Below are 13501 nucleotides of genomic sequence, written 5' to 3'. Positions count from 1 at the left end.
TTAGGACTTTTAGGAGAAACAATAGCTTCCTGCTTCATCCTCATTTACTGTGTGTAGTGCTTGCGTGCACGTGTCTTTATTTTAAGTTCCTGTGAAGATTGCAACATGACATTGCCGAAATATTTTTAAATTAATTAAATATTGGAAATATAGATTAAAGTTTAATTTAATTTATATCCTGTGTACGTTGTAAATTCCTTAAATTGTTTAATAAGCATGTTTAACCAATGTCTAAGCCTTTCTATGAAAATTACTATCATCCACGGAGATTCCATCGCACGCAAGGCCCTCCATTATGATAAAATGAAGCTGAATCTATCAAGAGCTGAACCATCTGACCTTCCTAAAACGCTGCCGGGGTAATCAGGTAATCCCAAATTGTGATAAATTCAAGCACCGTTTCTTTTCTTAAAAGGCTTTCCGAGTTTTTAACTGTGCCAGCGAAGCTTTGCTACGAGAACAAATTGCCGCCATCCAGTTTCTCCTAGCTGAAGCAAACTTAGCTATTTGGGTGCTCGAAGAAGAGCTTTCTAGCACGTTAAACCACGAGCTTTGGTCAATTTTATACGACATCTCGTGCACTGCTGCAGATAAAGAATTTAAAAAAGTACAAGGTCGACATATCAAGAAATTTGAGAAATTAAAAAAGAACTCGACCTCTGAACCAAAACTTACTACCGACACTATAGTCAATCTTTCTTCAGTTAATTTGGAGACTGAAGCACTCAAAGCTCTCTCATGTGGGCACAACTTTGCCAGTGCGCCCAGAAAATTACCTACTGAGAATATAACGATCTAAATTGAACGTGGGATCCTCCATCTTCCAAAGGAAGACCACCAAAAACCAACATATCGAATAAGGAATATAAATCTCTGCAGGAATTGAAGAAAAACAAAGAAATAGTAATCACCAAAGCAGATAAAGGTAACGCCACAGTAGTACTTAACCAAAAGGATTATACAGGTAAGCTTAATGCTCTACTATTAGATCAGGCTACTTACCTCCCTGTTGAGTAATCCCACCAACTCACAAATTAGATAACTCCACAGGCTCCGGGTCCTTAAGAAGTTGACTTCTTGGCCTGTAGAAGTCACTAACAAATTAAAACCGTTTAACTCCATACCCCCCACCCCATATATATAGATATATGGACTCCCAAAAATACATAAAGAAAATGTGCCATTACGTCCCATAGTGGATGGCATTCATTCCCCCACATAAAAATTAGCTAAACATTTGGCCAAAGCGCTCACACACTATACTGTCAACACACCATCACACATAAAAAAAACTCAGCCCACTTCAAAGCCAGCATAGAAAACCTTACACTCCAACATACTGACATAATGGTCAGTTTTGATGTCTCCTCCTCATTCACAAATGTCCCACTCAAAGAAACCTTAGAGCTAATCCAAGCTAAATTTCCTCCCGATATCTCAGCCCTATTTCAGTTCACAATGAACTCAGGTTATTTCGTTTGGCAAGGAAAATTCTACAAACAAATAGAGGGGACAGCCATGGGTTCACCACTTTTCCCACCCTTGGCTAACTTCTTTATGGAGACTTTTGAAGAGAAAGCCTTAAACTCAGCTCCACAAAACTACCATATGGCTTCGCTACGTTGATGATGTGTTCGCTATTTGGCCACATGGCCCGAATTCACTCCTCTCCTTCCTAACACACTTAAACAACCAACACACTAGAATCAAGTTCACCCTGGAAAAAGAGGCAAACAATAACCTCCCCTTCCTAGACACACTAGTCACCTGCCAACCTGATGGAACCTTGGTTTTCTCAGTTTATAGACAACCCACCCATACAGGTAGATACATTCACCAACAACCCCCCCCCCCCCCCCATTCACAACAATATGGAGTTAAGACACTACACAACAGGGCTAAACTTATCTGTTCAAATGACAATGCCCTAAACACAGAACCACATCGTCAGCACTTTCTCAGCCAGTTGCTACCCCCCCCCCCCCCACAAAAAAATCCAAAAAATATTGAAACCAGTAAACCCCCCCCCCTTCACAACAAGGATTACTCTAAATCCATTACCATTCCCTACATCCGAGGCACCTTGGAAAAAATTGCCAAAATCCTAAAAAAAAAATGATGACCTCATGTTACAGACCATATAGAAAATTGGCGTCCTTTATCTGTTCCACTAAAGACCAACCACTTCCCCTAGACCTACCTGGTGTTTACCAGGTCCCTTGCAGCTGTATGCTGTCCTACTTTGGCCAGACAAGCAGGACAGCGAATATCAGAATTTCAGAACACAAGGACTACATCCGGTGTCACCAGTACAGCCTCTCTGGTCTTGCAGACCATGCTCTGGATACTCTGCCGCAGAATTACGGTGGAAGAAAGCCATGGTAATACACCGTAGTAAATTCATATTTGAAAGACTATTCATGGAATCAGCTTCAGCCCTAAGAAACAGTCCAAACCTCAACAAATTTGGTTGCATAAGACTGCCCCAAATTTGGGAGACTTACATCGGAAGACCTTCAGCCCAACGGCCAAGAATACCTACATAGCCTGCTGGGGGGGGGGCACCATCAGGACTTTTAGTAGAAACAATAGCTTCCTGCTTCGTCCTCATTTACTGTGTGTAGTGCCTGCGTGCACGTGTCTTTATTTTAAGTTCCTGTGAAGATGGCAATGTGACGTTGCCGAAATATTGGAAATATAGATTTAAGTTTAATTTAATTTATATCCTGTGTACATTTGAAAATTTCTTAAATTATTTAATAAGCATGCTTAACCAATGTCTAAGCCTTTCTACGAGAATTGTAATTAGTATGCAGACTAATACATAACCTGCAAAGACAAAGCATGTGAAATTTTTGAGTGATCACTGAGAATGATTTCAGCATTTTTTTATTATTATTTTATTGTTTTTCCCTCCAAAATCATAAAATTGTATGATTTTTTTGAAAAAAAAATTCCAAAACAATAACTGAAATTTAATTGCAGTTATGTTTTTTTTTTCTTCATAATTCTAGAATTAAGTAATTTAAACATTGTATTTGATTAAAGGAAAATGGATTAAAATTAAGACAAATTTTGCAAAGTGAGAACACCAACAGAAAAAAAATGGCTTTTGGGACCTTTGATTATTTTTTTGAATTTTTCACTATAGCTATAGTGTAATATATTTCAAAGCATTGTGTGTATATGTCATGTTATAATTTAGGAATGTGCAAACTATCCTGGATTTATGACTAAATTCCGTGGTGCAAGTCAGACAACTGATAGTTCTGCAGATCATGTGGATTATGAAAATTATAGACATGTTTGTCATAAGTGGCATTTCAAGATTACAAAAGTAAGTTTCTTTATTTTGTACTTGATTATAATTTTTATGACCTTAAATCTTTATCTTATAACAGCATATTAAGAGAAATTTCTGCATAGGTAGGTCAGTGATCCTTGAATATTCCCATGACACTGCTTTGGAAACTGAACTTGGTTATCTTCACAGCCATTTTTTTTTTTTTTTTTTTAGCCAATAGCTACAACACTCATAAAATAAACAAGATACTACACTCCCACACCATCTGTCCTACAACCTACACACAGGATTGAAGTTCCACGTGCATGCAGCTTGCCTACTTTGGACAGACTGGTAGATCTGTTAACATTCGCCTTGACAAATAAAAGAACTACAGCTGAATGGCAAGTCAAGACAGACAATGCTTGATATTTCTTCACACAAGATTAAAAGGAAGAAGGCCACTTTGCTACAAAAGTCATGATGAATCTTTGAATCAATTTTTAGAATATTTTTAGAATACTACCAGGGGTGTAGTCCTAAAAGAAATAGTGCCAGGGCTGTACCTTGGAAACAAAAATCCAGAGCATAAAGTGCAGCATTTATTATTATTATATTAATTTTAATGATGTTATATATTAGATAATATAATAATAGCGGCAAGCTTCTATTTTTTGACCGAAAGCTGGAACTGCATTATAAGTCTCATTATTATAATTCTTATAATTTCTTATAATGAATTTAAAAATGTTGATAATTTTAAAAAAGTACCTGGGGGGGGGGGGGGGGGATGTAGTTTGGCCAAGTACGCCTTGGCCAAACTACACCCCTGGGTACTACTGAATTAACTTGCTAAAGATTTAAGAGGGAGTCTTCTCCAATTTCCTGATTATCTGATCCCTACATGGGGCCCCTTTAGGATATCACTTCATTATTGGTTACAAATTGAATTGTATCTTTAATAGTCTAATTGAGTGCTGTGTGTGTCATCACTGTTGTAATTTGTGCTCTGAGGAAGACCCTAATTAGAAAACAAGCAAAATATTAAGTTCAATAAATTAATTATTGCTTTTTATGGTGTGGTTTGCACCATGATGCACTGTTATGAATAACCACCAACACCTAAACCATACACAATTCCTATATTATGATTTTTCTCCTTGAATGTTACGCATTCAGCAGGTTATTCTTTACAGCTTTGGGAATTGAATTTTTAAATATGTATTTTTTATATGCCTGCTGTGAATGTTTAATAAGTAAAAACTTTCAACACTATAAATCTCTGAAGGGAAATGAAAAAAACTTCAGGACTTTGGTTCCTTTGTGCGATGTGACTTTTTATTTTATTTTTGTTCATTATAAATAGTAAGTTACTGTATATGCACTATCCACCAATTATTGTCTGGATAGTTTAGCAATTTACAATTGATACCAGAAGCAAACAAACCCTAATATCAGGTATGTCTACCTTTGGCTTTGATCACCTGCTGCACCATTTGAGGGAGACTTTCCATGAATGTGTGACAGACATCAGGTGGAATTTGCCTCCATTCCTCGATGAAAGCAGCACTAAGTTCCACAACAGATCAAGGATGTGCTGCTCTGGACCTCATTCACCATTCCAGTTTGTCCCACAGTGTTCATTGGGTTGAGATCAGGACTTTGCACAGGCCATGACAGTTGTTTAACATCCATCTCTTCATACCATTCCATGGCAGCTGCAGTTTTGTGGCATGGGGCATTGTCGTCTTGATAGTAACACGGGTCTATTCCATAAAACTCCACAGTGTAGGCAGCACCTGATTAATCAGAATATCAAGATGCTGAGCTGTCTTTGTGGAACCACGGACAACAACCATTGGTCCCACTCCAAACCAGTTGAAGTACCCCCACACCGTTACTCCTCCACCACCAAACTTTACTGTGAGTATAACACATTGTCGTTAACAAACATTCACCAGAATGCTTCCACACCCTGCCTTCAGACTAGAAACAGGTGAACTTTAATTCATTGCTCCAGAGTACCATTTTCCACTGGTCTCCAGTTCACATGCTCTTTGCACCAGGCCAGACGAGCCACGTTGTGATATTCGGCTTGTGTACTGCTGCTCCTCCATGGAAACCCAGTAAATGGAGTTCTTTTTGTATAGTATTAGTGCTCACCATGGTGTTACAGGTATTCTGGAGCTCATCAAAGATGGTCTGTGCTGAATGTAGCTGTTTTTTGCATGCTAATCGCTTTAACACCCTCCTATCCTTGTCAGTCATTTTTGGCAGCCGTCCTGGGTATTTTCCTGTACTAGTGATGAAAGAATGTTTCCATTTGTTGATCACATCACCAGTTGTTGATTTTGGAAGCTCTAGTTTAGGTACAATGACACATATAGACATGCCACCTCTGTGACAGCCCACAATGACACATTTCTTGAAGTCATTGAGTTCACATTGTGTTGCCATACCACCTATTCAACTGTTATGATGAAATACTTCTTCCTTCTATCTGTACCCTATTTGGTATAGCTGCCATTGTTTATGTTTTATGTTATTAACAAACCTAGAATGTATCATAACTTCAAATAACAGAGGTGCCCAGGCAATTATTGATAGTGTATGAATATATATATATATATATGTGTGTGTGTGTGTGTGTGTGTGTGTGCGTGCGCACGCGCACACACACACACACACACACACACACACACACACACTATCAGTGGCATTATGTGCCCATGTAGATTGGGTGTGCTTTCATGTGGCTATGCACCCTGTGCTACAAAATTCATGTAAATTTGACCGTACGATTGCATTTTTATTGATGTATGAAAGTTTTAAGAGCGCATTGTGTAGCAGCGCTCATCTCAATTGGTCTAATGCAATTAATTGTAGAATAACTTTTAATACTTTAATTTATCAATTAATATAATTTTAAATAATAGAAAGCATAAAGGTCAAATGAACAATAGCTATGCTTCGTGCGTGACATTTATGTGTGAAGCACAAAGGATTTGCACTTCTTGGTGAGATTATATTATCATTGGCAAATACTAGAGTGAGACATGGGTAATTTGAATTTTGATACAACCTTTAAATACAGCCATACAATATGCATAGAAATTTAAAAAAGTAATCACTTTGGAAATTATTTTTTGTTTTTGTGAATTTAATCAAAGAAAGGTTGAAATAACTCGTTTTACTTAATTATGCACAAGTCCAACCTAATTCGACTATAATCATACAATCCGCAAAAGCTCTGGCAGAAAACAGGACATTCAATAGATCGTCAACACTGTTTCCCATTGTAAATATGTGCATAAGAGTTATAAATTATTTATGGAAAATTATATATTAAAAACTTGTCTATATCAGTGTCCTAAACACGTCAATTCGTACTTCACTCACGCAAAACAGATGAAACTCGGAAAACAAAAAACAGCCACTCATGACAAATGACAACATTAGATTAGATTGCTTCACACAATAACCAATCACAGCCACTAACAACTTCTGGCTGCTATTGTCTCAGTGTGCACACCCTACCTCGCCTTCTGGGCCGTTTAAATCCATTGGAATGCTAAGAATTTGACATGCTGCACGTCGGTTTAAAGGATTGAAAGGTGTCAGTATTTGTGACTGCACACCCGGGCTCTCTTCATGAAGCATTAATGTAGTCTGTTTAATTTTAGGAATCACCTGAAGCCAGGAAACAATTAGAGGAGTCTTTAACAGCAATAAATGCAAAAATATAATGTCGGTGATATTGGTATTCCTTGGGTGTGTGCACTGCACACCTAGCACACCCGGAATATTCACCCCTGATATATATATAGAGAGAGAGAGCATGTTGACTTCATGAATATGTAACTAAGTAGCCAGTTCATAACTATGTAACTAAGAGTATGTATGGTAGAACACTAGAATAAGATGAACAATGTATTGAAGAACGCATCGGAGATGTTGAATAACATATGAGCAAAGCCTCAGCTTTGTCATCACATATGCTCTCTTCAACTGACCCACAAGATGTTTGGCGAATGAGACATCAAGCGTTATGAGATAAATCATAACTATTACACTGTGCACAACAGAAAGACAATTCTGGGAGTCTTTGGAAATGCCATTAGATTCTAAACATCAAAATATTAACCCAAGTATCAACTTTTTATAACTTAACTGTATTACAGCACCATCATCATCATCATCATCATCAAATTCCTGCCATGTACCCTCAAGGGGTGTACAGGATATGACAGTACTACATAAAAAAATTACATCATTACTAACTTCCTATCTACAATTTTCCTCCAAATTAGTCTGTTACTTGTCAAGACTCCAACATTATCAGATCTTATATTTCTATCGTCTAAGGCACTTTGTACCGTATCAATCCACCTATATCTTGGTCTTCCTCTGGGTCGTTTTCCTGCCAACCTGGCAGAGAACACTTGTTTTGCTAATCTTTCCTCTCCCATTCTATTTAAGTGACCATACCATCTGAGATTAGCTCTGCTAACGCATTCCTGGATGCTGACAATGTCAAGTTCTTTCCTAATATCCTCATTTTTAATATGACATTGCCATTGATGCCATCTGTTCACGCCTCTAATCTTTCTCAGGACTCTCATATCTGTGGTCTCTAGTCTTTGGTCAAGTGTTTTACTTCTGACCCAGCTCTCAGATCCATAAGTTAAAATTGGTTTGAACACAGTCTTGTGTACAGCTAATTTAGTGTTCCGACTAATTTCTTTCTTATTCCATATGAATTTATTCAATTGACTTCCCACGATACCAGCTTTGCTAATTCTGTTGTCTATTTCTATATTTAGTTTACCATCTTCAGTAAAAATTGTGCCTAAGTAGCTGAAATGTTTTACTTGTTCCACAGGTTCTCCATTCACAACACAGTTGACATTTTCAATGATTCTGCCTATTTTCATTGTCTTTGTCTTTTTATTGCTGACCTTCATACCATATCTATTACAACAGCTATTCAATTTAGTCAGAGAATCTTGCAGACTTGTAGCGGATTTATTAAGAAGTATAACATCATCCGCATAAAGCAAAGAGCTGACATTAACATCTCCAATTTTGATATCAGGTTTAATACCACATTCCTTCATAATGTGATCCATATAGATAATGAATAACATAGGGGATAATGTACATCCTTGTCTCACACCAGATTTAACATTAAACCATCTTCCTGTACTTCCTTCAATTCTAACTGCTGACTCACAACTCAAATAAAGACTAAGTATTGCTTGATATAATGCCCCATTGACACCATATAACTGCAGCGTATTGAATAGCTTCTCTCTTGGCACCTTGTCATATGCCTTTTCCAAATCGACAAAACTTAAATACAGATCTTTGTTATATTCCCATGCTTTCTCGACTATTTGTCGTAAAGTGAAGATCTGATCCTGACAGCCTCTATTTGGCCTGAATCCAGCTTGTTCTTCACCAAGCTTTTCTTCCACAATTCTTCTCAACCGTTTCTCAAGTATACTTGCATAGATCTTGCCAGGAACACTCAGTAGGGAAATACCTCTGTAATTCTCACATTCAGTTTTATTTCCCTTTTTATATATGGGCATTATGAGAGCTCTACTCCAATCATCTGGAATTCGTCCCTCTGTCCAGGCTTTCTGAACTATGCAGTGCAGCCACTGTAAGACTCTTATGCCACCACACTTCAGCATTTCTAGTCGAATATCATCTACTCCTGCTACCTTTCCACATTTCAAGCCTTTGATGGCTTTTTCTGCTTCAAGTATGGATATGTATTCCTGACTGCCTGCCTGGTCAGTATTTTTTATCTCTGTGCTGTCATCACTGCTTGTTTCATTTAGCAGTTTTTCAAAGTAATTACTCCATACTTCAAGGATATCTTTTTCTCCTGTTTTCATTTCACCTTTATCATCTCTAATTCCTTTTACAGCACTCTTTCCTCCATTCCTAAGCTTCTTCAACAACCTCCAGAATATTTTGCCACCTTCTTGATATTTATTTTCTATATTCTTGCCAAAGTCCTCCCATGACTTTTGTTTAGCTAGTTTTACACACTATTTAGCTTTCTTACATTTGTCTCTGTATTCTGTAAGAGTAAAAGCTGACTTATTTGCCAGGAACTTTTGATATGCTTTCTTCTTTTCCTTCACTGCCTCTTTAACTTCCTGTGTCCACCAGGGAGTTCTGATTTTTTTATCTTTGCACACAACCTCACCACATGCCTCTCTGGCTGAATCAATCAATGTTTCCTTCAGAGTTTGCCACTGAATCTCCAAGGTTTGATTCCTGTTCTCAAACTCTTTCATTTTCTTTTCAATAATATTTCTGTATTTTAGTCTACAGTTTACATCTTAGAGCTGCTCAACTTTTATTCGCTTTAAAACTTTCTTACATGTTATTCTTTTCAATATGAAATTCAATTTTATCCTGCTCAAGACTAAATAGTGATCACTTCCAATTTCAAATCCTCTGTACACTCTGGTGTCCTGCACCAGGGAGAAAACATCACTATCAACAATAACATAGTCAATGAGACTTTTCTTATTCCTAGCCTCTTCTCTCCATGTGAATTTGTGCACATTTTTATGTTGGAACATGGTGTTAGTAATAACCAGTCCATGTCCTGAGCAGAAATCCAACAGATATTTGCCATTAATATTAGCTTTGCTCTTTTCTCCAAATTTTCCCAAAATATTTTTGTTTGTCTCACAATCATTTCCTACTCTACTATTTAGATCCCCAACAAGGACCAACTTTTCCTTTTTCATTGTGTCAGTTGCTTTTTCTAAAGCCTCAAAAAATTCCTCCACTTCTACCTTAGTAGAACCTTCTGTGGGACCATAGGCACAAATAAGTCTCATTGTCCAGTTCCCCATTCTCATATTTGCCCACATTACTCTACTTGAGACTGACTGCCATTCAAGAATATTAGCCTCGTATTTTGTGTTGAATACTATGGCTACTCCTTCTTTTCCTTGATTGTTATTGCCTGAATATAACATTTTGTATTTATTGCTCAGAAAGATCTCACCAGTTTTGGTCTTTTTTGTTTCAGTCACCCCTATTATGTCGATCTGGTACTTATCTAATTCCTCAGCTAGCTCCATTTCTTTGCCTTTCAGGCTTCTTACATTGATAGTACCGATCTTTAACTCTGCTGATGTTGAGTTGGGGTTTGTTTTCAGATTTGTTCCAGTAGCTGACTTTTCGCTGTTCGCCCTGGTTCCCTGGCGAAAACAACGGGGGCCTTGTTTAACCGGGCGTAGCCCCAGCCGGCATGAAATTTTCTCATGTTGTACCATCATTTTTTATTTTGGTTTAACCAATAAGAATACAATTTGGTCGGCTAAATCCCAAATTGCCAGCCCATCCTCGTTCGTTCAGTATCAAAGTAGATACCCAACAGGGTGCACCACGAGAAGGTGAGGATTGGACATTAGGTCAGAAGCCCTGGTCGGTTCTCCGCATTCCTTTAAAGGCTATGTGGAGGTCTCCTCTCAGTTATACAGCTTTGACCCTTAAGCACCCCCACCTGCTAAATTATGGGGGGGGGGTATTAACTGACTTATATTTCACTGGATTTCAAACAATCTTCAGAGTAGATTGCATATTACAGTTAACAATGGTACCGTATTTGATATAGCTGCCATTGTTTAGTGTAGTATGCTTCATCCTCATATGCATGCTATAGAATAGAAGCAAATTTTCACAGGTAAGTTCTTCATCCTGTGTACTTGCCGTGACTAAACTTTTTTAAATTTTAATTAAATTCCATTTTAATTAAATAATTTTCACATGATTATTGTAATATTCATTTTATTTATTTGAAATGTATTTATTGTTATTATTACTATGTCCAAGGACTCATTGTAGGAGGGCATTCTATTCCACTATACACAACTTACCTCCACTACTTAACCCGGTGCTGGTGAGGTGGAAAAATGTAACAAAAGTGGTAAGGTGGGGTCCACAGACCCACCCAAATAATGTAGTGTATTATAGAAATCAATATCTTTTTAATCAATATTAGATTACGTATTGTTTAAGATTCTTCCTCACAGTCTTGTTCTCTATCAAACTCATTGTTACTGATATTGTTGACTAATTTTAAATCAGTTTCACTATCATCATCTCCCCCAAATGGCTCCTCGTCTGTCAAAGCGTCATCTATAAGTTGACGTAACCTCTGTTCTTCCTGCTCTTAACTCATCTGGTAAAAAAAATACATTATTCTCAAAATACCCTCTAAATATTTACGAAAACATATTTGTTTATAGTTGGTATGTAAAAATATACAAGATATAGCAGTAACGATAATATTTTAGTAGAATATACATGAAAAAACTTATATTTCGTAAGTAAATATAGTCACACTTTTGGTAAGGTGGACCCCAACACACCAAACCTGCTAGTGTGCAACAGCCTGTCATCTATGGCATCGAGTAGCGGGTTACGGGAGGGGAAGCTATACTGAGGCATGACTCACTGCTACGTGTTGTTAAAAAGTTATAGTCAATTTAAAATCTTCGGGGTCTGTGACACCCCACTTTACTAACACTGGGTTAATTCTCCAACTACACAGAACACTACTACCATCAACACATAACTCTACCTGTTGCTCACCATCAATGGTATTTTTTTGTCTGTAAACTGCATGTGTTCTCTTAGACATTTATAAATTTAATGAAGATAAACATCATGATATCTACTCCTGTCTGTCTTCTGATTTTTCTTTCTGTCCCTCTGATCTAAACATCTGTTTTTAACTAAATTACAAATAACTCAACCTTATAATGCAGTTCTCAAGTTTCAAGCACATCAAAAATCTCCCAAAAAATGCTGGGTACTAGTCATTAGAGGGCAGTCTTCATAATAGAACTTCACCTTCACATAGAACTCCTGCAATCATTCTCTCTCATAGATTTGTTTTTTTTTTCTTTTTGCATGCTGTTTTCTGCAGATTTTTCACATGTACTGCTCTACTGACCCAGCCACCACCACTGTTTTGCTTTCCTCTAAAGATCTAAAAATATGAGCAGATCCTGGTCAACACACATAATAAGTTCAGCTTCAAACTTACCAAAGGACTTCTCTTTCTTGTCTGCTAATATGGTATTAACTTGGTTAATACCAAATTAACCAAGAGCATACTTTCCACAAGTGTACAATAGCAATCGATGGGAATTTTGGACCATTCTTCCTGTAGGCATGTAAGGAGGTCCTGGACTGTTGTGAGGCAGATGTCCTGTGTGATGAACTGTAGCCTCATCCGAGGCTCCAGTTCATCCCACATATGTTCAATAGGGTTGAGATCAGGACTCTGTAGAGGCCATTCAAATGGGGTGATGTTCATGTCCACAAACCGTGCAGTCACAGCAGCAGCCTTATTATTCATTTCATTTCATGTGGTGATTCAACAGCCTTGAGCCCCCTTTTACGGGGAGTACGGCACTACCTCAATCCTCCCTATTTTTATCTGGACTCGGGACTGGCATAGCTGACAATTCAAACCTATGGTTGGAAGGATTATCTTAAGTATTCCTAACTGTATCCATGTGTTCACTGGGCCAGTTTGCCTGGTTGCAGGATGAAAATCCCCAGATAAACTGGGGCAAAAACCCTGTTGTTCACACCCAAGACCAACTAACTTGGCAATGGCCGAGGAAGATCCTTAAGCTCCTCACGTCATAGACTGGAATTGAACCTAGGACACTCCTTCCCAAGGCATATGGTTGCGAAGCGCATAGCCACTAGGCTAACAGCACGGTCTAGCAGCCTTATGACACAGTGCATTGTCTTGCTGAAAGAGACAATGGGAGTTCAATGTTTGTGACATCACAAACAGAGATCCGAGGACAAACCAGGAAAAACAGGACAATACCAACACACTGCCATCTCCAAATTTCATAGTTGGGGTTATGCACTGTGGTAAGAGATGTTCACCAGGCCACCACACACACCCATATCTGTCCATCTGCTTGGTGGAGGATGTAGCATAATTTGTTGCTCCATAACACAGCTTTCCAAGCATCCATGTCTCACTGTACATGCTGTTTGCACCACTGAAGACACTGCTGTATGTTGGTTCCAGTAATGCAGAACTTGCATATTGTGGTCCTACCATGGAAACATTGTGAGCCTCAATTCAGAATGTTTTTTGTGCAGATTTGTGTTCCAGTTGATGCCCAGAACTCTGCATTCAACATGTCA

General features: G+C 38.0%; 1 protein-coding gene across 1 annotated transcript in view; it reads left to right on the top strand.

The window, feature by feature from the left end:
• tho2 (THO complex subunit 2-like protein) overlaps positions 1–13501 on the top strand; it is a 779097-nt gene that overhangs the window by 447387 nt on the left and 318209 nt on the right. Inside the window, exon 28 of the mRNA XM_090391861.1 lies at positions 3206–3337. Within this exon, the coding sequence (XP_090247987.1) occupies positions 3206–3337 (132 nt within the window). The remainder of the gene's footprint in view (positions 1–3205; positions 3338–13501) is intronic.

The sequence above is a fragment of the Typopeltis vanoorti genome, chromosome 4 (assembly GCF_054136105.1).
Source record: "Typopeltis vanoorti isolate ZY-2024b chromosome 4, IOZ_Tvanoo_1.0, whole genome shotgun sequence".
Taxonomy (NCBI): Eukaryota; Metazoa; Arthropoda; class Arachnida; order Uropygi; family Thelyphonidae; genus Typopeltis; species Typopeltis vanoorti.
The sequence above is the reverse complement of the archived record's forward strand: the minus strand, read 5'-3'. Positions and strand labels throughout refer to the sequence as shown.